Raw genomic sequence first — 12,958 nt, 5'->3', positions numbered from 1 at the left:
GCAACTCTTGAAAGAAAATTCTGAACTGCTTCTCCATTATGCATGCTTAGAGTTTCAAACTCTCTTCGCAACCCTTGCAATTTGATCGCAACTACTTTAGAACTCCCCGGAAATGCGGTTTTCAGAGTTGTCCACGCATCTTTCGCTGTCTCTGCTGCAGCAATTTTTGAAAAAATGTTTCATCCACTGCTTGTTGGATGAGAAACAAGGCTTTTGCATCTTTCTTCAAGTCTTCTGCTGTGGTTCCTGTTCCATTCTCAACCAGTTCCCACAAACCATGTGATTTGAAAAGGGTCTTCATCTTGATACTCCAAAATTCATAATTTTCACCTTTGAACAATGGAATCGCAGGATGCGTCACACTCACTGTGCTGCTGCCAGATTCCGCCATCACCTACCCCAAGAACAACCGTGCTCTTATACCAATTTTGTTGGCTGCAATTTGTTTTGTTACTGGACTGAAAAGCAGAGGTACGTGATGTTCTGCAAATTTTCTGCTCTTTCTTCATTAAAAAACCATACATATACGAAACAACATACATATGTAAAAATACTTAGAAAAGAAACTGTCAGACCACTAACTTAAAACAACATACAAATAACTGCAATACTAACTGCTTCGTCATTTACGTGTGCTGATTTGGATTATATTTAACAACTACAATGTCATAGCAATATTCAATCTCTCATCAAAATCAATCCGTATTTCTTACGATCTTTGATTCCCAGATCAAGAACAGGACTTTTTTTCCCCACTCGTCACGAAGATCTTAAAAAAAAATCTTCAAGCAACAATTTTCGACAGATTCGAAGCATACGCCAAGAACTCTTACCTTAATTCCCGCAGATTTCCACAGCTTCACGATCGAAGAAACTCAATTCCGCATATCATCCGAGCATTAAAAAGAATAGAAGCCCTAGCGACGATTTGGGATTTTACTTGCAGAATCAACGGGAGAACAGAACATCCCCTGAAAAAAAAAAAACCGCGAAACAGAGAAGCATCTCTACTGGATTTCAAATTTCGCCCCACTACATAATGGGCCTATATAAGGCCACTACATAATGGGTCTATATGAGGTCCACTACATAATGGGCCTATATAAGGCCCATTACGATCCGATCCGGCCCGGATCTCAGATTCCTTTACGCAAGGTGCACGCAATTTTGAAAATAATCGCCACGTCAACCATAGGACAGATGGCTTACGTGTCAAGGATATAGCCCAAGTCGCCGTCTCTGTTGCTTCCAGCTCCACCGACGTGGACCTCCCATCAATACTTCAAATTTGTCACAGTTCTGTGTTCCTCTCGTTATTCGTATATACGCTTGTATCGGTAATTGTATAGGCCGAGTTAGCCGGCGGTAGCTTTGATCGGAGACGGTAAGATCAATGGCGGAGGAGAAGTACAACCGTAAGAACCCCGCCGTGAAGCGGATCCTCCAGGAGGTGAAGGAGATGCAAGAGAATCCCTCCGATGATTTCATGAGTCTCCCTCTCGAGGTTCCGACCCTTGTCTCTGTCCTAATCTCCTTTTTTGTCGTTGTTCCCTTTCCTCCCTCTTTGTTTTTGAATTTCTTCGCGATTTCGATTCTGGCCACCGTTTGATTGACAGAGCTCGATCTGTGGGATAAAATCTGTCAAAAAAACTGGATAAAAGATCGATTTAGGGTTTCGAAATTGAGATTTGTAGTGTACTGCTGATAATTCTCCCTTTCAATGTTGGGAAATGGAGTTTTTGAGAGCTAACTGACGATTCGGGAGAGGAATTTGAATTTGGCCGTTTGAGAGAAGTTACAGTTTGATGTAAATTCTGGTCCATTTCTGTGTGCAGGAGAATATATTTGAATGGCAATTCGCCATAAGAGGACCTCCGGATACAGAATTCGAGGGCGGAATTTACCATGGACGGATTCAGTTACCGGCGGAGTACCCCTTCAAGCCCCCGGCTTTCATGTTATTAACGGTGAGATTTGTTTATTCTTCAACCCCATTTTATCCGACTTCTCACACAAATATCGTAACAATGGGTTGTGTGTGAAAACATTGTTGTAGCCGAACGGTCGGTTCGAAACACAGACCAAGATTTGTCTGAGCATATCCAATTACCATCCCGAGCATTGGCAGCCCTCATGGAGTGGTAAAAACCTGATATCTTTAACTTAAATGCTTCAGTCTCTTCTGATGTTATCGTATCATCTTACTCATCTTTCACCGTATATATACACGCACACACGGTATCGGTGGCAGTGAGAACGGCTTTGATGGCACTTATCACATTCATGCCCACGAGTCCAAACGGCGCACTGGGTTCACTCGACTACCCTAAAGAAGAGAGACGTGGACTAGCCGCCAAATCTCGTGAAGCTGCTCCTAAGTTTGGCACTCCTGAACGTCAACGGGTGATCGATGAGGTAAAGAGCGCACAACACAGAATATCACTTGCTCATTTTACTCGTAACCACAATGTATGCTAATCATATGATGACAGATCCACGAGTATATGTTGAGCAAGGTTCACTCTGTTCCACAACTGAAATCTCCGGAACCCACTGGATCACCAACCGTCGATGGAGAAGAGAATTCTCAGGAAAGGTTACAAAATGGGAGTGCCTCGGATGGGGAAGAACCACAGGATCAAGTAGTTGCCAATTACACAGAAGTGCCTGAAGTTCCTCTAAACCCTAACTCTAATCCTAACCCAATCCTTACAAGCACAACCTCGGAGGCCCCCGCAAGAGACTTGAGCAACCAGTCACTGCAGAGGTCACAGACCCGCGAGCAGAAACCAGCCGATGACCGCCTCTTCACATGGGCTGCCATAGGACTCACCATTGCCATTGTGGTTCTTCTTCTGAAGAAATTCATAAAATCCAGTGGTTATGGAGCTCCTCTATTCATGGATGGATCATAGGCTTCACAAAAATGAAAATGTCCATCCACCTGTTAAGTAAATACCGTCCAGTGTGTTAATTGTCGTAATTAATTCTACAAACAATATTTTGTGCTGTTTTCATCTTGCTTCGTGAGCTAAAAAAAGCACCGAAGACGAACAATGTGTGTACTCGGCATTATACCCTTTAATTGCAATCCCAATGTTTTCATCCCAACCATGGAACTCTCTTCGTTTTGCATTGGTCATGGCACAACTCTGCCGCAATCTTTATCCTGTTTCTTTGACTCGGTTAGCAAAAAATCCCCTTGTTGATTGCTAGCATGTAATAAGAGGTTGCATCTTCTTCTCTTGTATTGCCTTGTAACAATGCAGACTGCATAGAGGAAGTTTCGACTTTGAATCCCGGTACTTGTATGCGTTGGTACAGTTTGGCCCGACGCATTTTTCCCGTGCAGGAGGATAACTGAAACTCGAAAAGGTAGAATCTAATATGAGATTCAGACATCGTGACAGTTCACTGTCGTTGTAAGCCTTGGAGATGGTTGACATTACCTGAATGTGACCGGTCTGAATATATCTGGGAGACCAATATCTTCAGAAAAAGTCACGGTCGTTCCACTTGGACCAGTGACCCATCTAATGGTGTTCGCCGCGACTGTGTTTGATTTCGCGGCTCTCTCCTGTGCAGGGGGAAGTCGTGAAGTAGTCAGTGCACAAATAACTACATGAGCTCGGGTTTGAAGAGAAAAGTGATCATCTACAATAGGAGTACCTACCCGTGCAAGTTCTTCCTGTTGTTTTCTTATCTTCTCCTCTCTCTTCTTTCTCCCGGAATCTTGCCCTAGTATTTTTCTGATAGCTTCAGCCTGAAATGTAGACAGAACTCATGGTTTCATGTCCCGAAGTGTTGGTAAGATAGGATGAAAGTAAGTTACCTCGGCATCTCTGGCAGCCTTCTCTGACTGCATTCGTCGTCTCTGAGCAGCTTCAGCTTTCTTGGACTGTTGTTCCATTTCAGAAAGCTTCTGTCTTTGTCCTACAATCATTCGGAAGTTACAAAATCAGCCTCATGAATTGTAAGTGAGGCAAAAGCAACATAGAGAAAAAAAAAAAGTATAACCCACTTTTGGAAGGGGCTGAAGGTAAGCCATCCGGGAATTCAAGAAGACCCGAACCAGGGAGAGAAGAAGCATCTTTCCCAGACTGGAGAGCCCGAGTGCGCGTAGTAGGAGTCTGCCCACTTGCTCCTGCTGGGAAAGAATCAACCATACACATTATTGGTTTCTTCTTCCGTGTACCGAATTTATCTTCTGAGAGATGTTCTTCCTCCTCTTCCTCCTCCTCAGCTTCAGAGACTCTGGAAGTCCTCTTAGACTTTAACTTCTCAAGGTATCTGATTTCTTCATCTCCATCATCACTGTCTAGTTCCTCATCCAATACACGCCTCTTAAGACCTTTTTTGCTCTTTCGAACTGATTTGGACATAGATGTTCCATTCACAATCTCGGAGGGCTTCTCTCTAAATTGATGAATCTCTGCCAGACAGATTGTTTTCTGCACATGTCTCTGTTGTAACCCATTGCCTTCTACCTTATATGGAAATGAACTTTGTCTTTCGTCCTGCATTGGTGATGTCTCCATAAGCTGACCATGGCAAACCATAAACTCTATTTAAATTTGTTAATAAATGATGAATTTCGAGACAAATGTTTGAGTCCCCATTCCCAAAATCTGCCCTGGCCGAAAGCTTCAAGAAAATTATTTTCCCTCCCTCCCTTTTAGACACCATCGCTGACAGTATCACAAAACCATAATGCAGAAGTAACAGAAACTAGAAAAGAGCAGCTGTTATAAAATGGAAAATTGTAAATGTAGCAGAAAATGGAAATTCCTGGTGTTGGTAATTCAGCCTCTGGTTGGCCAAACTTGAAACAAGCCCACGCATACCGATTGACGTATGTATGTTGATAGAATCGGTGTTCATCAATGACGAGGCTAACAGATATAGCTAACCTTACTCTGCATTATGAATGACTGGATAACACCTATACAAGGGTTGGACATCGCTAGAATGTGAAAGGCAAAAAACTATCACAGCACTGGAAAAAACCAGAGAGCAATGAAACCTAAAGGACGTTGATATTGCAAGAACAACACATAACTATTTCTGATATTGCAAGAACAGTTTGCAGACTTCAATAACGAAGCTTAACTTATAGCAGGTATAGTTTTACCACAGATTCAGCAATAACTACCTGGAATTCTGCTGACTGAATCCCATGAGAATGGCAAGTAGGTCTCTCCCCGTTGATATCAGACATCGAATTGGTTTTGATTTCTCGAGCAGCGCCATCTGTCTTAAACTTGAACTTCACTTTGTTCACAGTGGCATGTCGACTCAGATGACCCACGTTCCTGAAAGCCGTGTTCTCCTCAAAAGGAAGACTAGTGGACACCTCTGTCGAAGACGGCAGAAAAGTGAAGCAATTGGAAGTCCCTGATATAACACGCGGTACACGGGACACGGTGGATCTCTTTCTCCGAATAGAAAAGCCAGCTATTGCTAATGTAGAACCTTCAAATCTCTCCATTGCAATTGCAATTTACGGAAATATGGATAAAGATTCGCTGCAAGCAGTATCCTGAATACGGTGACCAAATCAATACACATGCAATGGCAAACCATACTTAAAAGGGCGTGTAATTCTACAGTTTCTACTACAAAGCTCATACACATAATACAGTAAACGATGCGGTTAAAATGGTTCATTCGAATCCAAACCTAAGCTTGACTTTCTTTTCCTTTCTCCTTGTTCAATATATTGACGATGGCCCTCTCGCAAATTCCATCGCCGGGATAAAATTCTCGGCGGCGAATAAGTTAAACCTACTTATGCTCGGAAATTCACTACATTGCAAGTACGAATAAGAACACGAACATCATTTTTCACATAAAATTAGAACCGCCATTCTCGGCAAAAATCGATATTAACCAACGAAACCGAGAAACAAGAGTGACATAAACAGCAACAAGTTCTCTGGATAGAGTAAGTAGGACTTATCCAAAACCCAGACACGTTACGAGAATTAGAAAGTATCACTACGTTAGGATATCTCAAGATTCATTGAAATCCGGCAAACGAGGAAAAGAGAACACGAGAGGCGAGAACCTTAAATCCAAACAATTTCCCGAGAAACAAACAGCAGACGAAGAGAGAGGAAACGACGAATGCCTACACAAGGTACTTACGTCACGGAGATGGCGGAGAGAGAAACCCTAGGACAAGCCGAGGGGGAGTCTCCGGAGAGTAGAGAGGGGGGAGGGCAATGTGTATTTAGGCAAAGGGTAAATAAGGAAGATAAATTTATGCCATTTTTGGTGAAAAAGGAACAATGTGTGTATATCATCGCCTTCGTTTTCCCAAACCTCCTCCTTTTTTGCCCTTTTCTTTTCTTTTTTTCTTTCTTTTTGCGCGCGCTCGTTCTCTCACTTCTTTGCCCGTACGGTTTCCAGAAACTCATAATGGGCCCCAACGTAACAGCCTTAGGCCCAATTACTAGTTTATATTGATCTATTATACCAATAAAAGTGGTCGAAATATATACAATAGATAAATTATATACAATAATAATTTAAATCAGACGTTTGTTGTTAAATGTCGAGTACAAAGCTAAAATATATGCTGTTAAAAATCACACACATATATATAATTCTACAAATATTTTCGTATCTATTCAATCAAAAACCTGTACAAACACATCCTTTACTGATTCTTTTCTTTCTTCGACATACCAAATTCCCTTTTTGCATTGATTCTTATAGATGTTAAATCTTCATTTGCTGTAATTTTTAAGTATTAACAGGATATATATATATATATATATATATACACACATCGAAATAAATTCATGATTTTTGGAAAATTTTGTCCACACATGCACGTTCTACTGTATAGAATTTACGTAAAAACATGGAAGGGAGCTAATAGAACTCCGCCAAATGGGTATTCTTAGTCTGGCAATAATATGACTCCCCGTGTCATTGTTAGATTGCCATCACACGAAGGCATTGCCATTAGAATCCCCATGCATCTAAACTCCCTTCTCTCTCTCTCTCTCTCTCTCTCTCTCTCTCTCATACACACACACACCCCTTATTGTATAATATTTACTCATTTACGTGTTTCACGGCAAATACAACATACCAAAGAGGTATATTAATATAAATATGTATAAATATATAAATATGTATACTGTGTGTATATATATATACACACTCAGGAGCCTCTGAATATGATGCGGAAACCTAATTTAAACTGTTTAAGCATAAAACGACTGTAGTACAATGTTCACCCCACTCAGAAACAACGAGAAACGACGACGTTTCGTATCACATATATATATATATATATATGTATATACATATATATCATCATCATCATAAAGTTTAGAACTTAATCAACGACGACGTAGATATCGCGAGACAGTTGCTCGCCATCTTCATCAGCTTGTCGCCAACGTCCGCTAACGGATTCGGCTCGCCCATTTCCTCGAACCCGTCGCTGCACGTGACGAAGTCCGTCATAGCCGCGCTCAGATTGATGTTAAGCGTGCCGGAGTCACGTGACTTGGCGGCCTCAACGGCGTCGTCGAAGTTCCGAACGGCAAGGTCGTACAGCTCCTCGCAGTCTGAGGCTGCGCCTCCTTCCTCGGCGAGTTTCCTGACGACGTCCAGCGCCGATTTCGTCGCGTCGTGCGACGCCCGGATCATGAGGAGGAGGACCGATTCCGGGTCGGGTTTGGTTTGACCCGTCAGAAGAGGCTGGATCGAGGATTCGCAGAGAGCAGGGAAATCAGTTTCTGCGCAGACGGTTTTGATCTCCGGAGGGAGTAATTGTGGTATCAGACCCAGACCTTCTCCCGAAGAGATCAATGGCTCATTCGGCGACGGAGCCATGGGCTCGCTCAGCGACGGAGGATTCGCCGGAGAAGTCGTTACTGCGGGGACAACCCCCGGAGACACTTTCCGCGACGAAGGCATTGTAGGTGCAGCCGCTTTCGGGGCCGGAATCTCCGGAGACGGCGACAAAGTATCCTGCGACGGAGCCGGAGACGGAGCTTCAGTGTTCGATGGCAGGAAAACGGGAAGCAGAGACCTGGCGACGTAGGAATTGAGGAGAGGAACACATTCGGAATCGACAGAGGTGAAGAGTGCGAACAAAGCCGAAACCGCGATGACGACGATGGCCCCGAGGTTTTTGTTTGTATCCATTTTCCCCCTTCGTTTCTGATCCTGGGGAGAAATGGGGGGAAAATGCAAGAGTGGGAGAGAAGAGAATGCAGAGAACGTAAATGGGGATTTAATTTTCCGAGCGGTTAAGTAATATTCCCGGAAGATTGAGAAGCTTTCCGGGAAAATAGGTCAAGGCCCTCGGCTCCTAACCGTTGTTGTATTTACTACGCATTTACTTCCTTCATTCAAGAATTCTTATCCAACACAATCTATATATAGCCACTCACCAGCGTTATTTAATACGTTACTAACGACACATTTCTTTTTTATCTCTGTGATCATTAATTAAGGTTTTGTTTATAATTAGGAGCAAAAACGATTAAATGGGTTTTGTTAGGCCCTTTTCTTAAAACCCTCAAATCCACGATTCCTGCTTTTAACATTTTTAGTATATATAATATATAGTGCTGAAATTGCATTGTCAGTCTCATGGTTAATTTGGGAAGAGCGATCCACTCGTAGTTCTGTGACCTACTTCATATTCATAGAGCAGATGTTGTTATTGTTATTGGTCAATTTATAATCATAAATATGGGTGGACAAAATTACCAAATCCTATTCCAAGCCCAACCAGTTTCGTAATTTTGGTTATTCACGTGATTTAGGTTGAGTTTGGATAATAAATATATAAAATACTTGGTTTGTATTTTCAGAATGCATGATGTTTTTTTTCTCATAAATATTACCATTATTCTAATTAGCAAATAAGAATTCCAATGATTCTAATCAGGCGAAACATCTGGCGATGTTGACAAATTTGTTCGAGTAAATGGCGATCCCATTGAGTTCAGTAGCGACTCCAACCACAACACATGAAGAAATGGCTCGAGTAATTGTGAATACCACCTTCCACATTTATAGACGCAAACGCTGTCGGCGAACGCGAACGCAAACGCTGACGCTGTGAGCGTGTTCATGTCAATTGGATTTTATTTTACCTCGACGTGGACGCAGCTTCTCGTGACGCATCCATTGTTTGTCCTCTTAGATTACCCCAGAAGTTCCGTAAAATTACCGCCTGTGCCATTTTTCCCACAGTTTCAGTGGACTCGAGCGAACATCAGACAACGACGAGAAAGAGATTCAAACGAGAGAATATTTTGGGAGTGCTTTTATTAAGTCTCGGCCTCGTTGTTTCCACTAAGTTGTACGACTGTTCCAAACGAAATCGCGGATATATTCATCGTCGAGTCGTCGTGAAATCGCTTGGTTTTGGTTTCTGCCAGCCCTAGCTGAAGAATATCCGATCGAAGTCGAAGGAAAATGCCGTTCTGGTGGCCTTTGATTGTCATCGCCTTCGCTTACGCGATCTGTAAATTCCTTCTGATGCTCATTCCTCCCAATGTTCCTTCAATCGAAGTCGACGCATCCGACGGTATCTCTTTCATCATCTTCTTCTTCCTCTTAATCTCTAGTGGCTCGGAGCTCTGCGAATGAATGCTTGGTTTCGCGTATTTTTTTTCGTACGAGATAGTGCATTTGTGTATGTAATCGCTTGTTCGACGTCTGATTCGGTGGTGGTTGATCGAATTTGTCCAGTTTTGGCGCATGGGAAAGACACGGATGAGAATAGCTTCATTTATGTGAGTCCTCGACGGTATCGTTACTCGGATTTCATCGGCATTATTTGAGGAAATTTATCGTCATTTTAGGAAGTTTGCCATGTTTGTTCATGAATGTTCGTGCTGTTTTTTTGGTCTCTGATTTAGTTATCGCAGTACTTGGCGAGTACAATCGTAGCCTCATATCATAGATCGTGTGAATTTATTCTACACTATTTTGTTCTCAATGACACTAAGTTTGATTTTTCAATACCTGTTACTTCAAGGCGTTGAATCGTGATTAATTGATGTAGTTTGTCAGCTAATTCATCTATTTGGGTTCCAAATTTGTGGCTATATACAGTTTAGTATAAGTTAAATGCTATCTTATGAAATGCCGACTGAATCATCGGTTCTATCTCAAATGGTGTGAAGATTCCTCCAAGGGGAAGAACCCAACAATCAGAGAAAAAGGTTCAGTGCTATGAACCTGCCACAATGAAGTATTTGGGGTTTTTCCCCGCCCTTTCACCCGCCGAGGTTAGCAGCTATACTATTTCTTGTGCGTTGTGACTGGATTTGTTAATGAACTTTTAATGTTGATAGTTCTGCTAAGGTTTACCTCTCAAAGTGGTGCACCTTATTCCAAGTTTTGATCCACGAATTTGTCGTCTAGGTTAAGGATCGAGTGACTCAAGCAAGGAATGCGCAGAAAATATGGGCAAAAAGTAGCTTCAAGCAGAGACGCCAGTTTCTGCGAATTCTTCTGAAGTATATTATTGAACACCAAGAACTTATATGCGAGTAAGGTTTAGTTTGTTTTTTTTAGTGCTTTGATGTGCATGTTTTGCTTTTTGGTCGACCTGGTTCTTGGCGTTTGATGTCAAGACATTCTTGTGTGTCCTTAGAGTCTCCTCACGTGATACTGGGAAAACTATGGTGGATGCTTCCCTGGGAGAAATAATGACAACATGCGAGAAGATCACTTGGCTTCTATCTGAGGGTGAAAGATGGTTAAAGCCTGAATACCGGTATCAGAATTTTTCTATTTTCTTTTTCTCGCTGACTTCTCTCATTCTATAGAAATAATTATAGTTTCTTGCTTATTTAGGACACAGCAAGTTGTGCTATCATAGTTAATCATGGGATGATCTAATTTGGGTGCACTGAGATGTGTATTTTATCTGATCTGATTTGTCCACAGTTCTTCTGGAAGAGCGATGCTCCACAAAGTATCAAAAGTAGAGTTTCATCCCCTTGGAGTCATAGGAGCTATAGTCCCATGGAACTATCCCTTTCACAACATTTTCAATCCTATGCTGGCTGCAGTCTTTTCAGGAAATAGCATTGTCATTAAGGTAAAACTGCAATGTCCTTCCCAAATTATAATTGTTAGGTGCCTCTTCATTTTGTCTTTCGGGACTATACCCATTTGTTTGCATTCCATATCTGAATAAGCTAAGCACATCACCTGCTTATAAGATATGGACTTCAAGGGCAGTTCAAACATTGAGGGAGTTTCACTAATCTCCATCAGAGGCACGCTTCTTACTTTGCTTTCTGTATCTGTTCTGATTGCTTTTTGTAGGTATCGGAACATGCAAGCTGGTCAGGATGCTTTTACTACCGGATAATCCAGGCAGCTTTAGCTGCTGTTGGAGCTCCTGAAAATCTTGTCGATGTGATCACAGGGTGTGTATTTTGCCAACAGTTCCCTTCACTTGCAGTTATCATTTTGATTTACTCAAAGCAAAACACTCTTTGTAGGTTTGCAGAGACAGGAGAAGCACTTGTCTCATCTGTTGATAAAATGATATTTGTTGGGTCAACAGTCGTTGGCAAGATGGTATAGTTTGTCATCTTTCTTCCTGCTTCTTCTACACTATCTTTGAGTTGTACTGATGTAAAACATTGCAGATCATGAGAAATGCTGCGGAGACATTGACACCCATCACTCTTGAACTTGGTGGAAAAGATGCATTTATTGTGTGCGAAGATGTAGATGTCTCCCACGTAAGAGCTCTCTTCTGTGTACTTATCCCATTCAACAACATAAGCTGGTATTTTATATAAGAAAACTGTGGCACCTTATCTGTAATGTAGGTTGCACAAGTGGCTGTAAGGGGTGCCCTTCAGTCCAGTGGGCAAAATTGTGCTGGTGCTGAAAGATTTTACGTTCACAGAGACATTTACCCTGCATTCGTCAGCCAAATAACAAAGATCATGAAGTCTGTTTCTGCCGTAAGTGCTTTGTTTCTGTAAGAACCCACAAGAGAAGAGACATTTACCCTGCATTCCTCTTTATATTTTACGCTCAAGTGGACATAATATTACCTTTTGCAACATTGTCCCATAACTCATGCCTATACCTCTTAGCATACGTAAAGCCTATGGAAGAGTTCACATTTTAAAGTTTACGAATGTGCATTTACATCTAATGCCATCAAACATCTATATTTATTTTGCTTCTGTTCCTGCAGCATGCATTTTTTTAGATTCGTATATTTCCGTTACAGTAATACAATTTGCTCATGTGTACAATAGGGTCCACCCCTTGCTGGGAGGTATGATATGGGTGCTATATGCTTGCAAGAACACTCTGAAAGACTACAAAGCCTTGTAAATGACGCGTTGGACAAAGGAGCGGAGATTGCGGCCCGTGGGAGCTTTGGTCATCTGGGTGAAGATGCAGTCGATCAATATTTCCCTCCAACCGTTCTTGCAAATGTAAACCACAGTATGATGTTAATGCAAGAAGAGGTAATGCCCTCTCTGTTTATCTGAACCCACGTTCCTTTGGTCATATGCTTCCGTTGCTTCATTTTACTGCATTCTGTTATATAATACGGCTTCCTTGTGTAATTATGTATGACATTCAGGCTTTCGGGCCGATCATGCCGATCATGAAATTTAGCACCGATGAAGAGGTCATAAGGCTAGCGAACGATTCGAGATATGGGCTTGGTTGTGCTGTATTTTCTAGAAGCCAGCGTCGTGCCAGACAAATCGCTTCTCAAATTAACTGTGGTGTTATTGCAATCAACGACTTTGCGTCAAATTACATGTGCCAGGTACTCTTTCTCTTTTAACATAGATTATGTCTGAAAACAAAAAGCTGGGGAAAGCTTTGTCTTTTAGGAACTGTATTGAGGTAATTGACAATAGGACGCCATTATCATCCCTCTTAACGTTATTTCTCGTCATTATGCTAAATCTCTCTCTTTCCC

General features: G+C 41.9%; 4 protein-coding genes across 7 annotated transcripts in view; 2 read left to right on the top strand and 2 right to left on the bottom strand.

The window, feature by feature from the left end:
• The first annotated feature begins 1,268 nt into the window (after positions 1–1,268).
• Positions 1,269–3,111, top strand: LOC104818887 (ubiquitin-conjugating enzyme E2 32-like). The gene is made up of 5 exons (XM_010548677.1): positions 1,269–1,504; positions 1,836–1,967; positions 2,057–2,141; positions 2,252–2,415; positions 2,493–3,111. Exons 1-5 carry the CDS (start codon positions 1,394–1,396, stop codon positions 2,913–2,915), a joined length of 915 nt encoding a protein of 304 aa, XP_010546979.1. The 5' UTR covers positions 1,269–1,393; the 3' UTR covers positions 2,916–3,111.
• Positions 2,928–6,300, bottom strand: LOC104818888. 4 transcript variants are annotated; one of them, XM_010548679.2, is made up of 8 exons: positions 6,148–6,300; positions 5,680–5,805; positions 5,153–5,539; positions 4,022–4,541; positions 3,833–3,933; positions 3,674–3,763; positions 3,450–3,577; positions 2,928–3,360 (listed from the first exon to the last, which is right to left on the bottom strand). In XM_010548679.2, exons 3-8 carry the CDS (start codon positions 5,486–5,488, stop codon positions 3,213–3,215), a joined length of 1,323 nt encoding a protein of 440 aa, XP_010546981.1. In that variant the 5' UTR covers positions 5,489–5,539; positions 5,680–5,805; positions 6,148–6,300; the 3' UTR covers positions 2,928–3,212. The 4 variants fall into 4 exon arrangements, with proteins under 4 accessions (XP_010546981.1, XP_019058789.1, XP_010546980.1 ...); XM_019203244.1 differs by having other exon boundaries at positions 5,680–5,784; XM_010548678.2 differs by lacking the exon at positions 5,680–5,805 and having other exon boundaries at positions 6,148–6,299.
• Positions 6,301–7,191: 891 nt separating this feature from the next.
• On the bottom strand, positions 7,192–8,352 carry LOC104818886 (predicted GPI-anchored protein 58). Its single transcript, XM_010548676.1, has one exon. The coding sequence runs from the start codon at positions 8,167–8,169 to the stop codon at positions 7,345–7,347; it is 825 nt and encodes a 274-aa protein (XP_010546978.1). The 5' UTR covers positions 8,170–8,352; the 3' UTR covers positions 7,192–7,344.
• A 900-nt stretch (positions 8,353–9,252) lies between these two features.
• The window catches only part of LOC104818885 (aldehyde dehydrogenase 22A1), a 4,758-nt gene continuing 1,052 nt past the window's right edge, over positions 9,253–12,958 (top strand). Inside the window, exons 1-12 of the mRNA XM_010548675.1 lie at positions 9,253–9,565; positions 9,730–9,773; positions 10,167–10,271; positions 10,408–10,535; positions 10,640–10,762; positions 10,936–11,089; positions 11,320–11,423; positions 11,499–11,577; positions 11,649–11,744; positions 11,835–11,972; positions 12,276–12,491; positions 12,611–12,802. Of these exons, the coding sequence (XP_010546977.1) occupies positions 9,454–9,565; positions 9,730–9,773; positions 10,167–10,271; positions 10,408–10,535; positions 10,640–10,762; positions 10,936–11,089; positions 11,320–11,423; positions 11,499–11,577; positions 11,649–11,744; positions 11,835–11,972; positions 12,276–12,491; positions 12,611–12,802 (1,491 nt within the window). The 5' untranslated portion in view covers positions 9,253–9,453. The remainder of the gene's footprint in view (positions 9,566–9,729; positions 9,774–10,166; positions 10,272–10,407; positions 10,536–10,639; positions 10,763–10,935; positions 11,090–11,319; positions 11,424–11,498; positions 11,578–11,648; positions 11,745–11,834; positions 11,973–12,275; positions 12,492–12,610; positions 12,803–12,958) is intronic.

Source organism: Tarenaya hassleriana, unplaced genomic scaffold (genome assembly GCF_000463585.1).
Source record: "Tarenaya hassleriana unplaced genomic scaffold, ASM46358v1 Cleome3, whole genome shotgun sequence".
NCBI classification, from domain to species: domain Eukaryota; kingdom Viridiplantae; phylum Streptophyta; class Magnoliopsida; order Brassicales; family Cleomaceae; genus Tarenaya; species Tarenaya hassleriana.
Note: the sequence above shows the minus strand (reverse complement) of the source record. Positions and strands in the feature narration are given on the sequence as shown.

What these genes read in the sequence shown, in the direction of transcription:
- LOC104818886 (XM_010548676.1), bottom strand. Translation starts at nt 8,169, where the DNA reads ATGGATACAAACAAAAACCTCGGGGCCATCGTCGTCATCGCGGTTTCG.
- LOC104818888 (XM_010548679.2), bottom strand. Translation starts at nt 5,488, where the DNA reads ATGGAGAGATTTGAAGGTTCTACATTAGCAATAGCTGGCTTTTCTATT. An exon ending in TTCAGTCAGCAGAATTCCAG is followed by an intron (nt 4,542 to 5,152) that starts GTAGTTATTGCT and finishes TGCCATGGTCAG; the next exon opens with CTTATGGAGACATCACCAAT. An exon ending in TTCAGACCGGTCACATTCAG is followed by an intron (nt 3,361 to 3,449) that starts GTAATGTCAACC and finishes TTCGAGTTTCAG; the next exon opens with TTATCCTCCTGCACGGGAAA.
- LOC104818887 (XM_010548677.1), top strand. Translation starts at nt 1,394, where the DNA reads ATGGCGGAGGAGAAGTACAACCGTAAGAACCCCGCCGTGAAGCGGATC. An exon ending in TCATGAGTCTCCCTCTCGAG is followed by an intron (nt 1,505 to 1,835) that starts GTTCCGACCCTT and finishes TTCTGTGTGCAG; the next exon opens with GAGAATATATTTGAATGGCA. An exon ending in TTGGCAGCCCTCATGGAGTG is followed by an intron (nt 2,142 to 2,251) that starts GTAAAAACCTGA and finishes TATCGGTGGCAG; the next exon opens with TGAGAACGGCTTTGATGGCA.